This window comes from Canis lupus, chromosome 20 (genome assembly GCF_003254725.2).
Source record: "Canis lupus dingo isolate Sandy chromosome 20, ASM325472v2, whole genome shotgun sequence".
NCBI classification, from domain to species: Eukaryota; Metazoa; Chordata; class Mammalia; order Carnivora; family Canidae; genus Canis; species Canis lupus.
The window spans coordinates 32,095,216-32,118,098 of NC_064262.1; the positions used below are offsets into that span (position 1 = coordinate 32,095,216).

General features: G+C 38.1%; 1 protein-coding gene and 2 long non-coding RNA genes across 37 annotated transcripts in view; 2 read left to right on the forward strand and 1 right to left on the reverse strand.

Annotated features, from left to right (window-relative positions):
- The window catches only part of CFAP20DC (CFAP20 domain containing), a 246,655-nt gene that overhangs the window by 165,864 nt on the left and 57,908 nt on the right, over window positions 1–22,883 (forward strand). For 27 of the 35 annotated variants that reach the window (XR_007404050.1, XR_007404049.1, XR_007404052.1 and 24 more), the window contains 3 exons: window positions 11,203–11,247; window positions 12,769–12,972; window positions 22,178–22,239. Coding sequence is in view for 29 of the 35 variants with exons in the window: in XM_049097500.1 (XP_048953457.1) it covers window positions 11,203–11,247; window positions 12,769–12,972; window positions 22,178–22,239 (311 nt within the window). In the remaining 6 variants the exon portion in view is untranslated. Of the gene's footprint in view, window positions 1–11,198; window positions 11,248–12,768; window positions 12,973–22,177; window positions 22,240–22,883 lie in introns of those variants that run through there. The other 8 variants (XR_007404053.1, XM_049097503.1, XM_035702611.2 and 5 more) reach the window with 3 other exon arrangements.
- On the reverse strand, window positions 14,374–15,996 carry LOC112665985 (uncharacterized). Its single transcript, XR_003140640.3, has 2 exons — window positions 15,849–15,996; window positions 14,374–14,758 (listed from the first exon to the last, which is right to left on the reverse strand). It is a non-coding gene; the product is annotated as an uncharacterized LOC112665985 (long non-coding RNA).
- Window positions 17,983–22,157, forward strand: LOC112665986 (uncharacterized). Its single transcript, XR_003140641.3, has 3 exons — window positions 17,983–19,421; window positions 20,413–20,525; window positions 21,150–22,157. It is a non-coding gene; the product is annotated as an uncharacterized LOC112665986 (long non-coding RNA).

A 22,883-nucleotide genomic window follows, 5' to 3' on the forward strand; every position in this document is an offset into this window, starting at 1 on the left:
CTTGTCAGATACATGATATGTAAATATATTCTCCCATTCTGTAAATTGTCTTTTCATTTCATGAGGCTATCTTTTGAAGCCTGGAAGTTTGTCATCTTGTAAAGTCCAGTCTATCAATGTTTTTCTTCTATTGTTTTTGCTTTTCATGTCATTTGTCAGAGCCATTGCCTAATCCAACATCACAGAGATTTATTCCAATATTTTCCTTAAAGAATTTTATAGTTTAACTCTTAAATTTTGTTCTGTGATCCATTTCTAGCTAATTTCTGTCTCTAATGGAAAGTAGGGGTTCAACTGCATTTTTTTTACATATGGATATTTACTTATACCGGCACTATTGGTTGAAAGAGTATTCTTTTCCCATTGAATTGTCTTGTCACCATTTTTGAAAATCAGTTGACCATACATGTAAAAGCTTATTTCTGACTTCCCAGTTCTGTTCTATATATATATACGTCTATCCTTGTGCAGTATCACACTGTCTTGATTACTATAGTATTGTAGTAGGCTTTAAAATCAGAAATGTGACTCCTTCAACTTCATTCTTCCTTTTCTGGATTGTTTATGCATCTCCATAGAAATTTGAGGATCAACTTGTCTGTTTATGCAAAAAGGGCAGCTGAGATTGCATTGCTTCTAGAAATCAATTTGGGGGATATATCTTAACATCTTAACAGTATTAAGCCTTCCAGTCCATGGATATCTTTCCATTTATTTGTGTCTTTCTTTCAGGAATGTTTCATAATTTTCAGCATGTAAGTCTTGCATTTCTTTTATTAAATTTATTCCTAAGTACATTTTTTATGCTATTGTGAATAGAATTGTTTTTCTTAATTTTATCTTTTATTTGTTCATTGCTAGTGTTCATAGAAATGCAATTTATTTTTATATTGATTCTATAATTTGCAACCTTGCTATTAATTAGTTCTAATACTGTTTCTGTGAATTCTTTAGGATTTTCTTAGAATACAAGATCGTGTCATTACAAATAGAGATAGTTCTACTTCCTTTCCAATCTAACACAGACATGATGAACTTAGTCAGGCCTGGAAAGATTCTATTGGTATGACTCATAGGAAATGTACTTGATGCAAGAGGAAAATTTTGATGATTATCCTGGGACTAGAAGTCTGTCTAATATTATATGAATGCAGATACGAAATTACCTTTGCTGGCATTGTAGTCCACATATGTAAAGCACTGACATGTATGAGGGTTTTACCACTAAGCTGGGTTCCTAAAATAAAGGACTTCTAAGGGTGCCTGAGTGGCTCAGTCAAGCATCTGCCTCTTGATTTCAGCTTAGGTCATGATATCAGGGTTGTGAGATGGAGCCCTGTGCTGCATGGAGCCTGCATAATATTCTCTCCCTTCCTCTCCCTCTGCCCTTCCCCCCACTTTCCCCTCTAAAATTAATTAATTAATTAATTAATTAATTAATTAATATAAAGGACTTCTAGGTGATGAGTTATGGCTGTTGTGGTTCTACTTCTGGATTAGTGAGAGCATCTCCTCTTCTGCTCAGTGCTTGTCAGGCCAGGTATTCCTCCCAGGAACTAGAGATACATCAACCAAAACAGATGAGGCCTGTCTCCTTGGGGGGCTTAAGACAATAAAGACATACAAGGAAGTACATAAAGTGATTATAAACTATGATAAGTGGTGCAGGAAGACAAAAACAAGGTGATGTAATAGAGAACAGGATTGGCTAGAGTGGTGGGTACTTTAGATATTATCTGATGGAGTAGATAACATTTGATCTGAGATCTAAAGTTTAATATGAAGCCAGTCATGCAAAGAACCTGGGAATAATGTTTCAGGTATTAGGAACAGGAGGTACAAAGCTTCTGAAATGGGCATCTTTGGGAAATAGAGAAGATCCACGTAGCTGGGACATAGAAGAAGGGGAAAGTAGTGAAGGATGAGGTCAGAGCAGCACACAGGGTCCAGATCATGTAAGATCAGGATGGCCACGGTGAGAAGGATGGCCTTTACTTCAAATGCAATGATAAGTCTTTGTAAGGTTTGAAACAACGCAACAACATTTACATTCAAAAACTTCCCTCTTGCTGTGTCAAGGGTGGATGCAGGGAAAGCAGTTGAGGCATTACTCTGATAGATCAGAGTGGAGATGAAGAAAAGTAGTAGATCCCAGGAATAACTGGGAGCTAGGACAGACAGGATATAGGGAAGAGGAAATGGGTAGAATTAACGATGACTCTCAGATTTGGGATCTGAGCAACAAGGAGGATGGTTATGTAATTCTCTGGGTTCTGGAAGACTGAGCAGACCTGAGCCATCAACTCAGCCATCAAGGTACTGCAATCAGGAATTATAAGTGGACACACCCCATTAAAAATCTGCTCTCACATGGGGCTCCTGGGTGGCTCAGTTGGTTAAGTGTCTGACTCTTGATTTGGGCTCAGGTCATGATCTCAGGGGTCGTGAGATGGAGCCCTGCAGCAGGCTACACACTCAGCAGGGAGTCTACTTGAGATTCTCTCTCCCTCTCCCTTTGCCTCCTCACCTCATCCTCCGCCTCCCCTGTGCTTGAGCATGTGTGTGCTTTCTCAAATAAATAAATAAGTCTTTAAAAATAAAATCTGCTCTCACAAAGTGCCAACATGAAGTGACTTTATGACAAAGGACAATTAATTAAAGGCTTTTACAAAAGGAGATGCAGGAGAACTATTTTCCTAATCCCCTGGTATGCCAGAGGACTAGTAATTCTTAAGGAACACTTACAGAAATCGATTTGCTAACTACTTGGTAAACTTCCTCCTTGCAATGTTTTATTCATTTTTAAATAGAGTTCCCTATTATTAAGTTCAAATATTTTTAATTAAGAAACAAGTACAGCCCTCTGGGTAATATCGTAACCATGTAGATAGCTGGTAATTAAACTTTTCCACATGTATGACTGCATTCAAACAGTTTTGAATGAATCATTTTAAACCCATAAGTGTCATTATGTGCATTTTTAAACAAACAAACAAAAAGGCCTATATAACAGGCTTTGTGGTTCTAGAAAAAGTTTGAACTTACTAAAGAATGGTTATTTTCAAAAGAAAGACAAAATATGCTACCAGTTACAAATTCATGTATTCTCCTTAGCAAAAATAAGACTTGACTTTTTATAGAAAAAAAAAAACTATAGAATGAATCCCATATGACTTTTGAGTTTAATTTTCACATTTTTATTTTTAAAAAATAAAAACTAAATTATGGAAGGACGCTGTTAAAAGTGTTTTAAGCCATGGTATAATTTTTTTAATTGTCAAGCCTTTTCCTTTGGATAATGAAAAAAGGATTAGTTTGACTGCCTCCCTGATGAATATGAGCCCATATTTTTTTTTAAATAATAGAGGTTTACTATTCTATGCAGTTTGTACTCTACAAACTTGGAGGAAAATGAGTTTGTAAATTATCTTAGAGTTCTAAAGGCATTGTTCCATTACATAAAGTTCTGCATTTTCTAGGATATATAATACTCTGTATTCGAAGGGAAACCATCTGTCTCTCTTTGAATTTGCCACGCAAGTATGCCATTTGCAGCTGTCTTTCCAAAAAATACCCCATTGTTTGAAGAATTCATAAATGTCTTTCTGACCCCTGACTTCCTTCGATTACAACAGTATTCCATTGTTGCAAAACACCTGTTTGGGGGTTAGGTTGCCCTGTGTGCTATACATATGTCAATCATCCTGGCCCAACTATGCAAGTTCACCCAGTGACTCTCCCTCATTCCAAGACTACTACTACAAGTGCTCACTGGCCTCATGCTTTCCTGGGCCACCTGATAGATAGATGGCCTTCACCTTTGCTACCTTCAGGACCTTCCCAAAAGATCATGTCTATCTACATTTTCATTCTTCTGAGAGGTCAAGAGCAGTGGACACCATGGCTCAGAGCACCAACTCAAATCAGACAGACCTGGATTTTAATTTTGGCTTTGCTTCTCTTTACTTACGTGACCTTGGACACATTTCTTAACTTCCTTGAACCTCAGTTAACTCATCTATCACCTTGGAGAAAATAATAAAACTTATTCCATAGGGTCATAATGAGTATTAAATGAAATAGGTTCATAATCCAACAAGTTATTTTCTTCTACTCATGTCTGAGTAGTTAGAAATACAAACCAGTGTGCCTAGCATTCTAAAGCAAACTTTTTCAAATTCAATAAAATTCCAGAAGCTAATTATTGGTATTGTTCAATAAGTGATAGCTATATGCATTTCTTGCCCTCTGTTAATAATTGAATCAAATGCTGACATAAGAATGAATTAATGGTCAGGTAGCGTGTTGGTATTTTCTCAATGTTCACTGAAGAGAGAAAAATATTTAGAAGCAGGACCTGGTGTTTCTCCAGTCATTCCCCAGAGAGTACCCTCTGTGTGTCTGCCTTATTCCCAGAGCTAAATTATAGATCACCCCTTCATGGCTGATGGGGTGAATGAAACACAGAAAGACTAGTAGCACTTAACACTATAAACCATAGTGTTAACCATGGAGAGAATGTGTCATTTATTACATTGGACACTCCTACCAATGAGTTGCCTTTGGGGAAGAGTTTGTGATTTCATGTTTTGTCAAAACTATACTCTTTCCTTGCCTCTGGAAAAAAAAAAAAAAAAAACAGAGTCATTACCTGAATTTTATCTGTCAGTGCACTGCTGGGGATATCGCTGGAGCTACAGAGTTTGGTGATTAAATAACATTGGTGCTACCAGTAAAAGGATTTGCATTAAGCATAGAAATTTTCCAGGTGGAATTTGCTTCAATTTTGTTTTCAGTCCAAACTTACTCCTTTGAGTAAAACAAACTCTTTGCATCTAGTGTCTAATTTAGTTATTGACCAAAGCAAAATGGTCCAGAGTAGAAGTATCTTAAAATATTTAAAAATGGAATTACGGTCCAAATTTTGGGTGATGATATGGAACTGCAGAAGTCATTAGGACATTTTCATATCTCCAAACAATGTGCCAGTTCCTCTAATGAAAAGGAGCAGTTTCAGATTCTCAGAAGTTTCAGAAATTGTACATAGAAAGACTTGACAAAAAACTGAGACTATCAGAAGTATGAAGCAATTGAAACAGATTAGTTGTTTAGCTAACACACTATAACTTCTTACTGTCGGTTCTCCAGTATTTTAAAGGTTAGCATCCTACTAGTCAAATGTTTATTGCAGAAATCCATCGCTTTGATGTCTTGGTTTTCCTAATTTTATTTTATTTTTTTGTATATTTTTTTATTGGAGTTCAATTTGCCAAAATAGTAGAACATCCAGTGCTCATCCTGTCAAGTGCCCCCCTCAGTGCCCATCACCCAGTCACTCCATCCCCCCACCCACCTCCCTTTCCACCACCCCTTGTTCATTTCCCAGAGTTAGGAGTCTCTCCTGTTTTGTCACCCTCTCTGATTCTTCCCACTCATTCTCCTTTCCCCTATAATCCCTTTCATAATTTTTTATATTCCCCATATGAGTGAAACCATATAATGATTGTCCTCCAATTGACTTACTTCACTCAGTATAATATCCTCCAGTTCCATCCATGTCAGAACAAATGGTGGGTATTCGTCTGTATATACAATGGTTTTCCTAATTTTAAAGGAGCAAATCATACTTGCCATTTTCCTATTTTATGGAAGAGGCCTTAGGCAGACAATATTTGCTGACCCATTGAGATTGGGGTCTTTGATTCAAGAACCTTGTTTGTGACTTTAAGAATTTAGGGCACTTGCCACATGCCAAGTCCTCTACAAGGTGCCCAGTGCTTTCCATCCAGTATCCATGTCTGGTCCTCATAAGAGGCCTCACTTATTTCTGTTTGACAGACCAGGAAGCAGGGAGGCTTTAGATAGTTCACATCTAGTAAGTGACAAAGCGGAGTGTCAAACTCAAGAGAGTTTGGCCAGAAAAGTTGGTTCACCTTCTACTACCCTAGTCCACGACCCCATTAAAGGTCACTGAAAAAGTTCTGGGATCAGGGCACCTGGGTGGCTCAGTTGGTTAGGCGTCTGACTCTTGATTTTGACTGGGGTTGTGGTCTCAGGGTCTTGAAAGCAAGCCTCAGTGTGGAGCCTGCTTGAGATTCTCTCTCTCCCTCTCCCTTTGCCCTTCCCACCCCCCACCCCTCCACCCCAAACTCACTCACGGACGTGTGCACCATCTCTGCCTCTCAAAATAAAAAATCCTGATCAGGGATCCCTGGGTGGCTCAGCGGTTTGGCACCTGCCTTTGGCCCAGGGCACGATCCTGGAGTCCCGGGATCGAGTCCCATGTCGGGCTCCCAGCATGAAGCCTGATTCTCCCTCCTCCCGTGTCTCTGCCTCTCTCTCTCCTCTCTCTCTCTCTCTTTCTAGGTCTATAATGAATAAATAAATAAATAAATAAATAAATAAATAAATAAATAAATCTTTTTTAAAAAATCCTATGATCATGTGGCAATTTAACTTCCATTGCCACTTTAAGCTTCACGTTATTTTTATCTATTTATTTGAGAGAGAGAGAGAGAGAGAGCTCACACAAGCTGGGGTGGGGGGAGCAGAAGAAGGAGAAACAGATCCCCCTTGAGCAGGGAGCCCATTGCAAGACTCAATCACAGGACCCTGAGATCATGACCTGAGCCAAAGGCAGATACTTAACCTGAGCCACCCAGGCACCCCACTTCACAGTATTTTAATATGCAGAAGGATGCACAGTTGTTGGTATATCTGTCATTACTGTATTACAACCAAACTATTCTACATTCTAAAACAATCTGAACTTAAAGTTATCTTCCCACTCCAGAAACGTCAGTTGGCTTACCTCTGCTATTTCCATTTCTATAAGCAGGTTCAGTAATTGTTTTCCTCTTGGTTCCTTAAATAATATTTTAAACTACCATGTATTGAATGACTACTCTGCTTATCCCATATACAAGGCTACAGTCATCTTAGAGATGCCATATCCTTGAATGTAATATAAAACCTGTTCCATTTGGTTTTACTAGATTCCTTTCGTCTGTAGTTGATTGTTAAACTCAAGAAGTACCCTGAACTCGGTAGATAGATGCTGGGAAATTACAAATTGTTTATCAAATCCCTTTAAGGTTTATAAGAATTGAGCTGTGGTTGTCGGAGAATTCTTTCTGAAAATTAGCAGGCTGACTACTGAGACAAAACGTACGGAAGTATGTTGTGTGGAAGCCATTATTGAAAAGGGTAAACAAATACGGCACATCAAAATAAGAATCTTTTTTAAAAAATACTTTCATGGTCTTCCTCCTCAAAAAGAGAGCTATATCTGTGAGATAGAAAGCTACCTCTTTGCAAGGACTTTTGCTACTATTGGATTTAAATTACTCAAGAATTCTCTACTGAGACATTCTTAAGGGGTTAGTATACATAGATGATGAAGTGTGAATTGAGTCAGGAGTTGTGAAGTGTCTCCAGGTTACAAGCCAAAATGTTTGTGACAGACATTTCAGAGGTGGCATTGGGTCTGGTTAAGTAATACTAGGTCAACACGAATACCGTTGATGTAAAATGCAGTCTAGATTCTGACCAGTTGTTTCTTTCGTATAGTGTGCCTCCTGATTTCTGCTGTTAGGTTGACATAGCATCCCTTTAATGTAGCAGAGTTTTTCAAGTTGTACTGCAGCTTGGTCTTCATACGATTTACCTCTCTGCATTGTGAAGAGATATGCTGAAATCTACCATACATTGCGAATGAGTTATTTGCTCAATCATGTGTCACTTGAGACTCATGCCTGAGATTTCTGTCTTCTTTCTTATCTTCTGTGGGCCTGTGTCACCAGTGAATGAGGGCCAACTCTCCTGTGAGATACATGCTTAGAAATTTGAAACAAATCTTCAAGGGGTACTAGTTGGTGAAGAGATACCCTGCAATACTAATTTACCATCAGCTTGTATTTAAAATGTCAATGTAGAAATTAAACACTATCTGCAAACAGCAATAGAGAGGAGATTAGTCTTCATATTAAAATGCCAGTTGAGGTTTAAAATTAGCATTGGAAAATGGACTTCTGCTACTTTTCTTGCTATTGTGTTGGAGTTTAAAAAACTTCCAAAACTTTCTAATTACGGATTCAAAACTCTTAATAATACAAATTTGAAACTAGCATTGAAACTGACTCCCCAGCTTTAGAAAATGCCTTCTTTGCCCCTACTAAGTAGGTCCAGAGTAAAGTGGCAGCAATTAATAATAATTAAATAATCTGCTTGTTTGTTCATTTGTTTTCTTTTTCAGATTCCACATTTAAGTGAACTCATATGGTATTTGTCTTTGTCTGACTTATTTCGCTTAGCATTATTAATACCCTCTAGATATATCCATGTTGTTGCAAATGGCAAGATTTCATTCTTCTTTATGGCTAATATTTGTGTGTGTGTGTGTGTGTGTGTGTGTGTGTGTACACCACATCTTTATCCATTCATCTGTCGATGGACACTTGGACTGCTTCCATATCTTGGCTATTGTAAATAATACTGCAATAAACATAGGGGCACATATATCTTTTCAAATTAATATTTTTGTTTTCTTTGGGTAGAGATCAGTATAGAGGTTACTCAAAAAATAAAAAATAGAGATATCATATGATGCAATAAGAATATATCTTTTGACAGAATCATAGGCTTTTAATAAGACTTGGCCAGGGAAGTGGAAGCCAAAAGCTATAGATGAAATTCTAGGTATTTTCATCCTTGTTATTTTGGAACTCTATTGCTGATTTCATTTCTGAAACAGTATGTATAAGTATTTCTAGTGTACTTAATGCTTTCTATGAATATAAGCTCCATACTGCTAGCTTGTCCCATGTTCTGATGGTTAAAATATGCAGCCATTGGATGCCTAGGTGGCTCAGCAGTTGAGCGTCTGCCTTTGACTCAGGGCATGATCTTGGGGTCCCATGATGAAGTCCCGCCTCGGGCTCCCTGCATGGAGCCTGCTTCTCCCTCTGCCTCTCTCTCTCTCTCTCTCTCTCTCTCTCTCTCTCTCTGTGTGTGTGTGTGTGTGTGTGTGTCTTTCATGAATAAATAAAATCTTTTTTAAAATGCCTTAAAAAAAAGAATATGAGGGATCCCTTGGTGGCTCAGAGGTTGAGCATCTGCCTTCAGCCCAGAGCATGATCCTGGAGACCTGGGATCGAGTCTCACGTCGGGCTCCCTGCATGGAGCCTGCTTCTCCCTCTGCCTGTGTCTCTCATGAATAAATAAAATCTTTAAAAAAAAAACTTTAAAAATGTGCTGCCATATCACCCTTCTTATCCTTTGAGGTCCAGCTTAGAGACCGTCTCCTCCAGGAGGCTTGACTGATGCTACAAGAGGTGACCTCTCTCTTTTCTGAAATGCCAGACTATGGTTTATCTCCCTTTTCTCACATGCCTTTCACATTATGTTCTGGTCTAACAGCCACCATCCCCTTTGTAGTAGCAGTTTCTGTATCTTGGTGTAACTTAAAAGAATACAAAGAGTCAGGGTTAGTATGGTAGACTTCTATGAAGAGGTTTTTTTGCATGATGTCCCCTATGCTGGAATGTCAGCCACTGTCACAATGCAAATCTGATTCAGAAAGAGAGTCTCAGAGATTTTCTAGGTTCCAGAATGAGAATAACAGCCTAATTTCCTCCCAATTTTATTACTCTCCCATCCATATAGAATGAAATGAGTTTCTTCACCTGATCTTACTAACTCATGCCCGTGTCTCATTTTGACTCTACACCACCATTGTGAACTTAGCCTTAGAACTTAGTAAAACCAGTTCTTATCTGGGGCTCACAACATTCTATAGGCACATGTTTGATGGATTAAGCTATTCTGCCTTAATATCTTGAGAGTTTGAGAGGCGAAGGGCATCAAGTTATAAGGTTACTTTTGTTTGTTGTGTTTTATCATTTTGCTGGAATTATCAGTTTTCCTTTCCTTTTAATCATGATCAAGACACTGCATGATTAACTAGTACTATACCCAAATATGTACTACTTTTTTTTTTTTAAATAGACTCTACGCCCAACATGGAACCCAGTGCAGGGTTTGAACTCACAACCCTGAGATCAAGACCTGAGCTGAGATTAAGAGTCGGACACTTAACCAACTGAGCCACCCAGGCACCCCCATGCTACCTTATTTTATGCTCCTTTCTTTCTATTTCTTGATTGTCCTACTAGATTGTAAAGCCTGTGAAAGCAGGAGCCACATCTCACTTGTCTTTGTGACTTCACTGTATTAGGCTTCTAAAAATGTCTGAAGATCAAAGAAAATGAGTAGCTCAACTGGCTTCATGAGGGAAGGACTTGCCTGGGAATCTGAGCACAGCTGAATTGTATAGCCTTGAGCCCATTACCTCCTTCCTAAAACAAATCCAACTGATAATGTCTCCTTTCTTTCCTATAAGGATATTTTGAGACAAAATTGGGTTGTATGTAACATTTTGGGCCTTTTGGAGATAGAATTAGATAAGGCACTTGCCTTTCCTGAGCTGTATAGTTTAGTTAGATGCCATCTTGTGCTAGAGTCCCCTTTCATGTGAAGACGTTCTTACAAACGTTCTTTTAAAAACTATATAATATTAAGTGATTTAGCCTTTCCAGTGATTTTGAAATGGTTTAAAAGATTACAAATCAAGAATGTATCAGGGGACTAAGTTAATTACCTGTCTCTGCCACCAGACCCTGAAGAAAGTCAGTTCTTTCTCTCGGCTCATTTTTGCCTGCCTCTTCCAACATGTTGTCAGAATACATTTTACTATTGTAGGAAATAAATTCATGAAAATTCAGAGTTCTGAGCAGACTTAGCATCTACAGTTCCTAGCCCATAATAGGGTCTCAGTATTTGTAGAGTAAATTAATGAATTTATGTTTTTCTTTTAAGTGTCTTTCATTAGAATATAAATTTTGTTCTTCTTGTGATATCTCTTTTGTCCCAAGAACTCTCAAAACATATTAAATACTCCTGAAATCTCCTATTAGAGATTGCATAGCCTCTGAGGGTGCCAGGCCACTGGAGCCATGAGTTTTAAAATTTTAAATGAGTTTCCACTAGCAACTTTCCAGAAAATCTCTACATCACATTATTAGATCACAAGCTTTCATAAACTCCAAATTATGATAATGATAGTCTTTATTTAAAACTTCATAAGAACACCAGGACTTTTTTTTAATTAATATTTTCTTAACTTTTTACATCCCTATGAGGCAGGAAAGAAGAGAAGGCAGCAGCTGTATCAAAGGGTCCTCCGAGAAAGTAAGTGTAAAGATTTGAGTATCTAAAATATTCTAGTGTGTCATGAAACAAAACCCTTATTTAAGAGAAGAATGTGGGGGTTGAGGAGGAAGAGAGAGAATCCCAAGCAGATTCCATGCCCAATGTGGAGCCCAATGCAGTGCTCAATCCCATGACCCTGAGATCATGACCTGACCCAAAATCAAGAGCCAGATGCTTAATTGAATGAGCCACCCAAGTGCCCCATGAAACAAACCTTTTTGAGGGGCACCTGAGTGGCTCAGTCCACCCCATGTTGAGCTCCCTGCTCAGCGGAGAGCCTGCTTCTCCATTTCCTCCCCGCTCGTGTTCTCTTGATATCTCTGTCACTATCTCTGTCTCTCTGTCTCTCTCTCATAAATAAATAAAATCTTAAAAAAAAGAAACAAACCTTTTTGAGCATAACCAATGTTTGCAGATGGATAAGAAAATTTCAAGGTTGTTTTTAAGTTATATGGCAGTCCTAGATGTAAATCAATACTCAGATGTGATGCTTGCTAACTTTAGTGATGTTGAAATTAACCTTTGCTGTCAAATTTGGTTTAGACCACAGAGAAAGAAAAGGCTTTAAAAATTCTATATGACAATTTCTTCCCTGTACATTGAAAGAATATTTATGTTACCCTCTAAATATTTGTAGTAGTATTCTTGGGGGAAAAATGCCTGACAGACTACATGTATAGTAAAGTCCATATCAGCATAAGTGTTTATAATAGCTGTGAGGTCTTTCTGGCTTTCAAAACTTACATGTTCCCATTTTAAGATTAGATTTTATTTGATGGCTTTTATCAGCATTAGTCATTCTCAATCTTACTATAACTTGAATGTGTTTGGTCATAATGTTCACAGTGATGAAATTCATCAGTATTCTTATAAACTGGACTTTTATATGGAAAGTAATTTTTCTTTTTTAAAAAAAGAGAACCTTTTGAATTTTTGTTTCATCAACTACTGGTCAAGTACCAGACATGGGAAATACAGTGAGTATAATGCAGTCGTTGTGTTTGCCTTTGTAGAGCTTGTAGACTACCTATGAATGCCAAAAACCATTACATAACTCCAATTGTGATAAATACGAAAAATGAACACCTTCTGATTTATGAGCACCTTCTGAGAGCACTTAGTGGAGGGGCCACCCAGTTTGTGATTGTCAAGAAAGGCTTCCCAGAGAGATGACATAATTTGGGACCTAAAAGGTCCCTAGGCATTAGCCAGCATGTGGGACACATGGGCTAGAGGGCTAGCATTTGCTCAGGCACTAAGGCAGACATGACCTTGATGCTCTTCAGGACCTTACTGAGTGACAGTGTGGCTGATATGCCAGAAGCAAAAAGACTAGGTGAGTCAGGTGAGGCAGGCATTGTATAAGGGCACATTGGGGTCTGGGCCTCGGTCAGTGGAGAGCCACTGAAGGGGTGAAGGCTCTAGAGTAACATTTGTTGGTTGTCTATTAAGAACGATCAAGTGACCCTGTACTATGTCACTTTCTTCTGTTTTGATCAGGAATATGATTGGAGAAACTATCAGCCCAGCCAGATGAGTGAATCTGAGTTGCAAATGCTGGCAAGCCTGCGTCGGCAACAGAATGAAGAACTGGAGGACACAGGGGCTTCCCACGGCCTGAGTGCATCCCAGGTGGACAACTGTAACGTCAGCATCAGTACCAGCAGTGATGATACAACCACTTGGAACTCCTGCCTGCCACCTGTGAGTCCAAGACATTGGGTATTTGTTTATTGCCTTAATAAAGGTCAGACAAAGCCTTTCTAACAAAGCCCAGCCTTGCCTGGGAAAACTAGAGCCAGCATGAGAACACTCTCCATGAGAAATCTTGAGAGCCCATTCAGAAGTACTTGGTTGGCTCAGTTGGTAGAGCATGCGACTCTTAATCTTGAGGTTGTAACTCCAAGCTCCACATTGGGTGTAGAGGTTACTTAAAAGTAAACTAAAGAAATATTTTAAAAAAAGAAAAAAAAGAAAGAAATATTCAGGGCCCCATTGTGAAATAGTGTTTTAAATCTGAGGGCATTGTCTTTTCTTAAATTGTCTTTCTTACCTTCAAATAATGTATGTTAATTGTGGGATAATATATATATAAACATACAATGAAAGCAAAAAGGAATAATTTTACTTTCAATTCTGGGTGTCTGACAGCATCCATAGCTTCTAACTCAGGCCATGGCACATAGAGAAGGCTCAGTATTTGTTAAATGAATGAACAGAAAAGATGTTGTCTCCTCCCTGTGTCTGAGGGCCGTGGTAGGCACTGCAGATGCTTCAGCAGCTTATATTTTCCCCATATGTTTCTACAGTTAAAGCACTTTTATATATGGCCCATCCTCCTCACTATAGACCAGCAGAGGACCTGGATCAGGTCAAAGTCTTTCAAGTGAAGAAACTAAACTATCCTGGGCCCAAGCCATCACATCTGGTCAGTGGTAGAGCCCAGAGTAGAGCCCAGTGTTTTGATTCAGTCTGTTTTCTTCACTTCTGTCCTTGGGGATGTTATGGCTGAGTTGGAAAGACAAAGTGGAAACGTTGATAGAACAGTCCCATACAGCTTTAAAAATGTCATAAGGCAGTATAGTAGAATCAGTATTTTAATAGTGGTAATAAAAAAAGGGGGGAGGGGGAATCCCTGGGTGGCTCAACGGTTTAGCGCCTGCCTTTGGCCCAGGGCACGATCCTGGGGTCCTGGGATCGAGTCCCACGTCAGGCTCCCAGCATGGAGCCTGCTTCTCCCTCTGCCTGTGTCTCTGCCTCTCTCTCTCTCTCTCTCTCTCTCTCTCTCTCTATGTCTATCATAAATAAATAAATAAATCTTTAAAAAAAAATAGTGGTAATTAGAGCTACCATTTCCTTAAGTACCTAGAGACTTTTTAAGACCTCCATAGGCCTTACTTATAGGAAATTTACTTATAATTTACTTATACTTACTTATAAGGCCCACATTCAACATCAAATCAAACATATTAAAATGCACTTTCATCCAACAGTAAATATCACTTTTTGCTATACAATTTGTGAAAGGAAATATGAAATTGAGTAACTATATTTATATAAAATTATGTAAAGGCTGAATTCAAATGTAGTTGACAGTGGATAACATATGTTTTAAGTATTTAATTAAATATTTACTAATTTTACAATTTTCTCTCCCAAGAATTTTTTTTTCCACGTCTCCAGAATCTTTGTAGATGTTAGAAATCTCAGAGGCTCTGGCACTAGGACTCCCATTGTCATCTAACTCAGGCCTTACTGCTGTCTTAGGTGGTAAGTGCTGTTTCTCCAGGTGAGAAAATGGAGACTCTTGAGTGTAGTGATTCAGACTTAGCTTGGCATGACTCCTGAGTCTGAACTTCTCACCACCGTGACAGGGTGACTTCTCAATGTGTGACTTAATTTGCCACATGTGTGCCCGCGATATCCAGTGGATGGTGTCATTTCTGCTCTGGAGAGTACATACATGTCTTTATGGAAGAATTCAGATTGGCTTTAAGGAGATGTAGGAGAAGAACGATGTTTTCATGAGTGTTTTTTATCCCTACTTTGCCACCCTCCAGGCTTCTCTTGCCTTACTTTTTCATTAAACTAAATGATCAAGTATGCACAAGGCCTCCAGCAAGCTTGGTGCCAAAGATTATCTACCCAACCAAAAAAATATCCTGTGCCAGAGTATTCTTGTAGCCAGATCTAAGAACATAAAGGTAAGTTGCAGATTTTTGCAAATGCAGTTTACAAGGGAATTGAAATATTGCCTTTCTTATAAAATATTCCTCAGCAGTCATTTAAACGGAAAGTAAGAAAGAGAACAGTGGCCTCCTGAACGAGCTCATTCTGTCATGAAGTAGCTTGGAGACCAACGTGACAAAGGGCAAACTAAGGAATGATTATTTATGGACTGAAAAGGCTGAGCTCTTGGTTGCCCTGGATACCGTGTTCTCATCACTGTCCTGTGCTGGCAAGGACTACAGTCCTCATGCACAACAACTACTCTGCTCTAAAAGTATATAGCCAAAAATAACACCACTGGTAATGAACTTGATAACCCTTCCATTTGAACAAATGAGAAATAGAAAACAGTCTATTTTTTAGACTGAGAAAATAATTGAAAAGCCCACCTTTGGTATTCATAAGATATGTTTATTATTGCATCAAATTCAGTCTATTTCAATACTGGAACTAGCACCAAATGGAAAATTGCATTTCTTAATTGAACTCTGCATCTTGTTGCTCATATAGAGTTTAAATAGAGCAATTTACAAGAACCATTGTGGTCTTTCTGAGAGCTTATGCCTTTCTCTTTAGAAGTTGTGTAGGGAGAGTGAAAAAGAAGAAAGGAACGAACTTATAAATTTATCACAATGGTATCCTGCTTTTTGTGGATCTCAATGGCGCTGCCATCCACAGTGGCACACTCCCAGAAATATGGAAGACCTCTCACTGCTCCCACACCTTCATTTCCAAATCCAAAGAAACCTCAGGATTTTAGCCCTCCCTACTTAACACCATAACCTTAGCACTTGATTTTTCATCTGCATTCCCTCAGTCTCCCAGTACCTCTGTACCTCCCATCTGAGCACCTGGTGGTGAGGATCATCTGCTCTGAGGTCAAATTGATATAGAAGAGAGGCCCACATCAAAGAAAGCAATTGTTCCTATCTGTTGGTTTCAGGAATACTTTCACAGAGAAAGAAAACTACAGTTAAGCCAGTGTTCCAGAATGAGTGCAAGCTCATCATGTGGAAAGAAAGGGAAAAGGAATTCCAAGTTCCGAAAAGGAACAGAATTAAATCCATGGAAGTGAGAGTAGAGTCTCTCCTTTCACAAGATAGCCTACTTGTTTCTCCATCACCTTGAACAGAACTTGAAATGAATCTTTGCTTGTCTTGCCATCATTACCCACCCCTAGCCAACATAGAACAAACGCCCCCATATCCAAGCTACACCGTGCAGCTTACCTGTCACTGCTATGCCCTGTACCCAGATCATGTCAATCGTGTCACTGCTCATCTTGCTCTTCCCTCTGCCTAGAAAGACCCTCCATCCCTCTTCTCTACCTGGAACATTCCCTTGTTTTTCCAAGACCCAACTCACATGTCACTGCTTCATGAAACCCTCTCTGACTCTCAACCACCCTGCGCAGAATTATTTCTTCCTTCTGTGGGTTCCCATTATCTTCAATCTCAACGTTAGCGTTTACCACATGAGGGAACCATGGTTAGCAATGTGCCCCAGGCCTGGTTATGAGCTCCTTGAAGGCAGTACCAATGCCTGGCATGAGGTCACTTTCAGTCACTGATTGTTAGTCATGGATTGAATGAATCAATCAGTAATATTGAAAAGATTCCTTTTTTTATTCTACGATAAGGTAGTTTTCATCAGAATTCCAAAATAGGGACGCCTGAATGGCTCAGCGGTTGGGTATCTGCCTTCAGCTCAGGGCGTGGTCCCGGAGCCTGCATCTCCCTCTGCCTATGTCTCTGCCTTCTCTCTGTGTCTCTCATGAATAAATGGGTAAAATCTTAAAAAAAAAAAAAAAAAATCCAAAATAAACATCAGCTTTGCTTTGCTTAAATAAACCCTGAATGATGCAGGTAATATTTTACATTCAAGATTTGATAAGTGGATATTAAATATACAGACAAAGGAAAATACAGACAGGGCTTGATGACCAGTGGTTTAAAAGGAGATTTAAGCAGGTCACGTTCAATTTAGTATCTTCACCGGAGGACTTCACACACGCTGCAGTCTGAAACCAGGAAGCCCGTGCAGAGTAAAATGAAGAGTCTTTAGCAAAATCTATTGTGTTTACTACAAGTTTTGATTCCTCAGCTTTCCTCAGCATCTGTACAGTTTAGAGTAATATGTACTGTTTAAAAGGTGTTTAGATATAATAAATTAGTCATTTAAAAGTGTAATTAAATGTAACCATATTTCTCATAGCAAATTGGCTTTTGTAGGCATCTCTTGCTAAATAAATCAAACCTACTGAGAAATCCATTGGCCTTTGACAGACAGATTTTTCAAAGTTTCTAACTTAGAACCAAATTCAATTAAAACAATACTTTACAACTTCTGTGGAAACCAGGCTACAAGTAATCAATTTTGGAGGGTTTCTGTTAGGAGTAGCCCTCATGAGATTTATTCAAAAACTCAGCTCCAGGCAGCCTTAGGAAGGGAGCTAGGAGATGCTTATAATGTATTCTTAAGTGAATTTTATTTTGGTAAGGGCTTTTGATTGACAATAGCATAAAACCATGTCGTGTGTGTGTGTGTGTGTGTGTGTGTGTGTGTGTGTGTGTGTTTTCTTTTTAAGGAAAAAATGTAGCTATTAATGGAAACAGCTTTTTGTGGTGCCCAAAAGAATATAGACTCTGCTTCAGCCTACCTGAACTCAAATCCCAGTTCAGCCATTTACCAGCACAATCGCCTATAAAATGGGAATAATAAAAGGCCTTCCTCATATTGACATGGTGAGAATTGAATGCGTGCAGGGAATGCATGTGCCCAGTGCCTAGCAGAGTAAACTCATAGCTGTTACCCGCTGCTTCCCCCAAAGTTATTCTCCTCAAAGGGCCACTTGAATGATCAGAAAAGATTTCTAGGATATTTCCCCTTTTTGTGACTACTGAGGGCTATAAGGATAGGTAGAGGTTCTGTTATGCTTGTTTTGATTTGAGCTTAACCATGAAAATTCAGAGTTAACCTCTTAGAGCTTTACAAATAAGCCCTTTTGTTATTTTATTATTTCAATATTTCGTTATTTCTCTGTCCTGCCTTTACCTGTGATTTAAGAAAAGCATGCCTCATGTGCATGCTACCCTGTAAGCAGAATCCCTAAAACCATCATTCCTTCAAGTTAAGAATTCCCATAATCTAATATCAAGCACATAAGTCTCCTTAGCTTGTTTGAAAAAAAAAAATGCTCATTGCATGCATCCATCAACATGGCAATTGCAGAGCATAATATTTGGAGAAAAACGAGGCAGAAATGCACTTAATAAAATTACAAGCATATGGTGAGGTTCTCAGACAAGTTATTTATGGTCTTGATTAACCTTGCAACATTTTTGCCATTTTCATCGGTTTTAACATAACACCATGAAAATATTGTCTTTACCTTTTAACATGGCAGGATTATCTTATCTCCTGTTCTTTTATTTAGCCTTCACTTCTCTCCCTCACCCCAAAATTTCTAGCAGCTTGATCACGGAAAAAGCAAAGCTTCTTGTGCTCAGTAGCAAATTTTAGGAGTTCCGTTTTCCTGACACTAGTGCATAGCAACAGCGCCACCAAAAGGACAAGGTCCTCAGTTTCTAGAATCTGTTCCATTTCTTTGCTCATCAGCATATCAGTGTTTTACAGGATGATTACTGGCTGCTACATCTCCAATATATAATATATTGGCATTTCAGGTTCTTTATAGTTAATAGGTCTTAATTTGTTCTGATCTACAGATTCATTAACTTTGAAGCTCTCTTTGGGTGTAATGAATTTTCTTTTAATTCTCCTGAACCAGAAAGGTAACTAGTTGATTGTGCTAAGCTGCAGATAAATCAGATGAGCAGATGTTCTTACACCACTATAGACATGATATATGAAAACTGATATTAGAGTCAGTATAATACTGAAACATGTGAGTTGTTCTGTGTTTAGTGACTATGAAAGTCACCCCGTGAAATAAACCTTCCTCATTCTCAGAGTATTATCTATTACACCTTGTTTGTCCCAAATTTAGCAATGTGGCAAAACTTAATTTTAAATATATAGAGACATGTCAGAAGAATGAAATCAAATTAATTTAATTTATGGTAGGGAGGTCGTCATATAGATTTCAAATAAATATTTCAGACCACTTTTTTTTCTTACTCCCATAACCTGAACTGAGTTTGTCACCTGTGTTTTCAAGAACTTCAGTATTCACCACTATAGGTGAGACTCTGAGCTGGATTAAGCACTACAATCTAGTAGAGGGTAAACTGTAGTGAACTGGGTTCAAAGTCTGGTTCCACTGTTGTTGGCTGGCATGACCTTGGATTAACACCCATTGTCTGAATTTCCTCTTCTGTTAGGTGGAGTTGTTAATCCTATCTGATTCACAGAATTGCTGTGAGGAACAAATGAGATAATATCTACCAAGGATTTAACACAGAGTATGTGCTGATTAAATGTCAACTAGTACTATGATTATTGTCATAGTTATTTGATTATTGTCATATACCTACCTACAAAGTAGGTATTGGTTGCTCTTCTTCTATTGCTTCTTAAGGTATTCCCTGAATATGGCTGAATTCCAAAGTCAAAAACAATTTTTTTTTTTTTACCTGGTGCTTTCATTATATATTACCTACCTAGAAACAGTACAAATAGGTTTACTGCTAGCATATATCTCGAAACAGATCTGTTTCCATTTGTGAATGGGGACATCTGGCTTCAGACAGCCCATCAATTCCCCCACCCCAGCCCCACCCCACCATGTTCAGAGAGCTTTTAGAAACCATTAGGCACATTTCTCATTCATTCTGATTTGGGTCTAGGAAAACAGAAAGACCTCATCCAAGTGAAAGCTCTGTCTGCCCTTTCAAAGCATCAAAGCAAAGTTATGGGAACTGAAATACCTTGAAGGAGCTTTTTAGCACCATCATTCCCATAATCCCTTCCTGTCTCTGAGTCTGACTATGAAATTAGGAGACATATACAGAGAAAGGGAATTGGGGCCACCCAGTTTTGTACATACCCATTCCAAAAAAGACTTGCATCCTTCACTGACTGAGTCACTAGCAGCTAGGGCATGTAAGTCTATTTATACCACTTATGTGTGCAAGTCAGAATGCTCTGCCATGATACCCTGTTTTTAAATCAAAGTTGGTTATTGAATAAAATATTTGGGGGCAACAACTTGATAATTAGCTTTCAATACTAAAAATGAAATTAAGGAACCAGGTTCTTCAGACTGAGTTCCATTAACCTATGATTATTTTAATGGGATTTTTTTCTTTTACCTTTCTGTTCCCTCATGTTAACACTCTTTACTATTTTGAAACATTTCCACTGGTTATTTTTTTTTATTTTCTAACACTTAGAAACCACTATAAATGTGAATCTTTTGTTGACTGTGTTCTTTTTTACTCCTTGCATCACCAGATCTGTTTTATATAGACATGAGCAAATGCGGAAAGGGTCAGTCTGTGTAGTCTGAGAGCTGAGTCACAAACAAGACAGGATTCTGTAACTATTTCTATTCTGCAGAGGATGGAGTAAGTCATTTGGAATAAGGGGGTTGGAGACAGGTGTAAATAGAATTAATGATGTAAAATTAAGAAAATGGAAATTTCCTGAATGCCAGAACTGTGATGTGTAGAGCTATGGAAATGCCTCTGGAAGTGTATCGGCAGAGGCCCATTCACTGGAGGCCCGAGTATAGCTGAACTACTGGACGAATACCAATGAACATATTATCGGGAGTATTTCTGCACCAGTGTGAGATGCTCTAGAGAACCCGTTAGACCCTTTGCTTGCTAATTCCTTTCTTGCTGTGAAATAATAAAGCCTAAATCATAAAACCAAATTTCACTTGCAAATTGCTGGAAGTCTTATTTCTCCAGTGAGATCAAATATGTCTTATGACATGTTTTTCCTTCCTCTGTTCTCCCAGCTGTTGTTTCTTATTACTGAAATGGTGATGCATTGATATCGGTTCAATTACCAAAGTATCTGAGTACATTTAAATTCATGGTGCATCACAGAGAGTCAGGCTAAGTGACTGTGATTATCAGACAGTGTGTTTGATTTAAATTAAAGGAACACTTCCAAGAGATTATTTATAGAGGAAGACAGTTTACTCTAAAGAATTCTCATGACCCACATCTTTAATATTTTAGGGCCTGTGAAAATAAGGAGTATGTGGAAAATAAGGAATATGTGCTCTATGTGTACAGGTACCATTGCTATACTGTTTTCCTCTGTTAGAGTCAGCACTATAAGACCACATTATAGGTTAGGAAAAGCTTAACACAAACCCTTTTGGGTAAGGAAGTAATGGAAATCCTTTAAATGCAATTCAAGAATGTATTCCAAATTCCACCTTGTAATAAAATGAGAATGTTAAAAATGATTTTCATATTAGAATTCCATGGTTGTTAACCACATAAGAAAAATACTGCATGCTGATGTTCAAAAAGAGAATTTGTATCAGATATAATGGAATTTTCTCTCTTTATAGAACAAAGAAAAACAAATTCCTTTGGAGACAACAGTTGAAAGCTTTTTTGGGGATGTAGTTGTTTAGCGATGTTTTGAAATAGTAACATTTAAACATTTCTCGCAGAGGAAAAAGTTGAGATTTCACATTTTTGTTAGGTACTGGCACCATTTTTTTCAGTTCACTTCATAATGCTTGGAGCTTTATTATACACTTGGGGAAATGACCACTTTGACCTAAGATTTACACGTGTAATTCCATTAGCGAAAATGCAAGTTATCCTTGCAGACTTACTAACGTTAAGACATAAATATATAATCCTTATCTCTGGATCTCTGAGTTATTGTTGATACCTGCTGTGCAGCATTAGATCCATGAGATATTTTTTATTTTACTGTAGCTGGAAATATCAATGAATGTTAACAGTGTAAAAACTCCACAAGGAGGAAGAGTCCACACATGAACTTTAATTGCACCATAGATGCTATCTCATGCAGTGACCAGCCATTAAAATAACCTGCTCTTTCTCAGGTGTGCCACCTTGTTCTTTGCTGGATCTCCCAAACAGCCTTTGGGTCTTCAGTAAAATAAACAGCCCCTTCTTGCAGATCATTTCTCAAGAAAAATGACAGCAATGAGAGTCTTAGGACAGTGTATGAAAAGAACATTATCCTGATTAGTACCTCACAAACATTTTGTCTTTTACAGCCTGTCAACCAGGGTCGCCACTATCAGAAAGAAATGAATCCACCTTCTCCTTCTAACCCCCGGTAAGAATCATTAATAAGCTAAGTGTCTTTTTTATTATTATTATTTAAAAGACTGTGCATTTTTCTTCATGTCACAAAATTGTTTTCCAAAACTTCCAAAGAGCTTCCAAAGTTCTTTTCCTTAGAAGGTTTAATTCAGGCTATTTTTCTTATTTAGACTACTATGATGTGGTTAACAGTCTACCTAGGTTTATATGATACCTTTGCCTTTTCCTAGCTGTAGGACTTTGAACAAACCATTTAACTCAGGGTCATGCAGGCATAATGCTCTTTTGGGATAATCATATGAATGAATACATGAAAAACTCATAGCACAGTTTCTGGCACATGGCAAGCTTTCTTTAAGTGTTAATTTATTTCATATTCTATTTGCATAGATATTTTAATCAATATGTGATGTTTAGTACATTTCAGCATGAATTGTTTAGTATTATCGGATCCCTTTAAACTTATCATGATAGCTTATATTAGTTCAAAAGCCATTCTCTTTTTTCCAAAATTTCAAAAGCTGATCTCAAAATTATTTCATTATTTCAAAAATGTCACTAGCATTATGAATCATTTGTCAATATAGAAAAATCTTATCATTTTAACCTCACTAATAAAGACAAGGAAATTGGAGTTTGTGTCTTGAAACATATGTC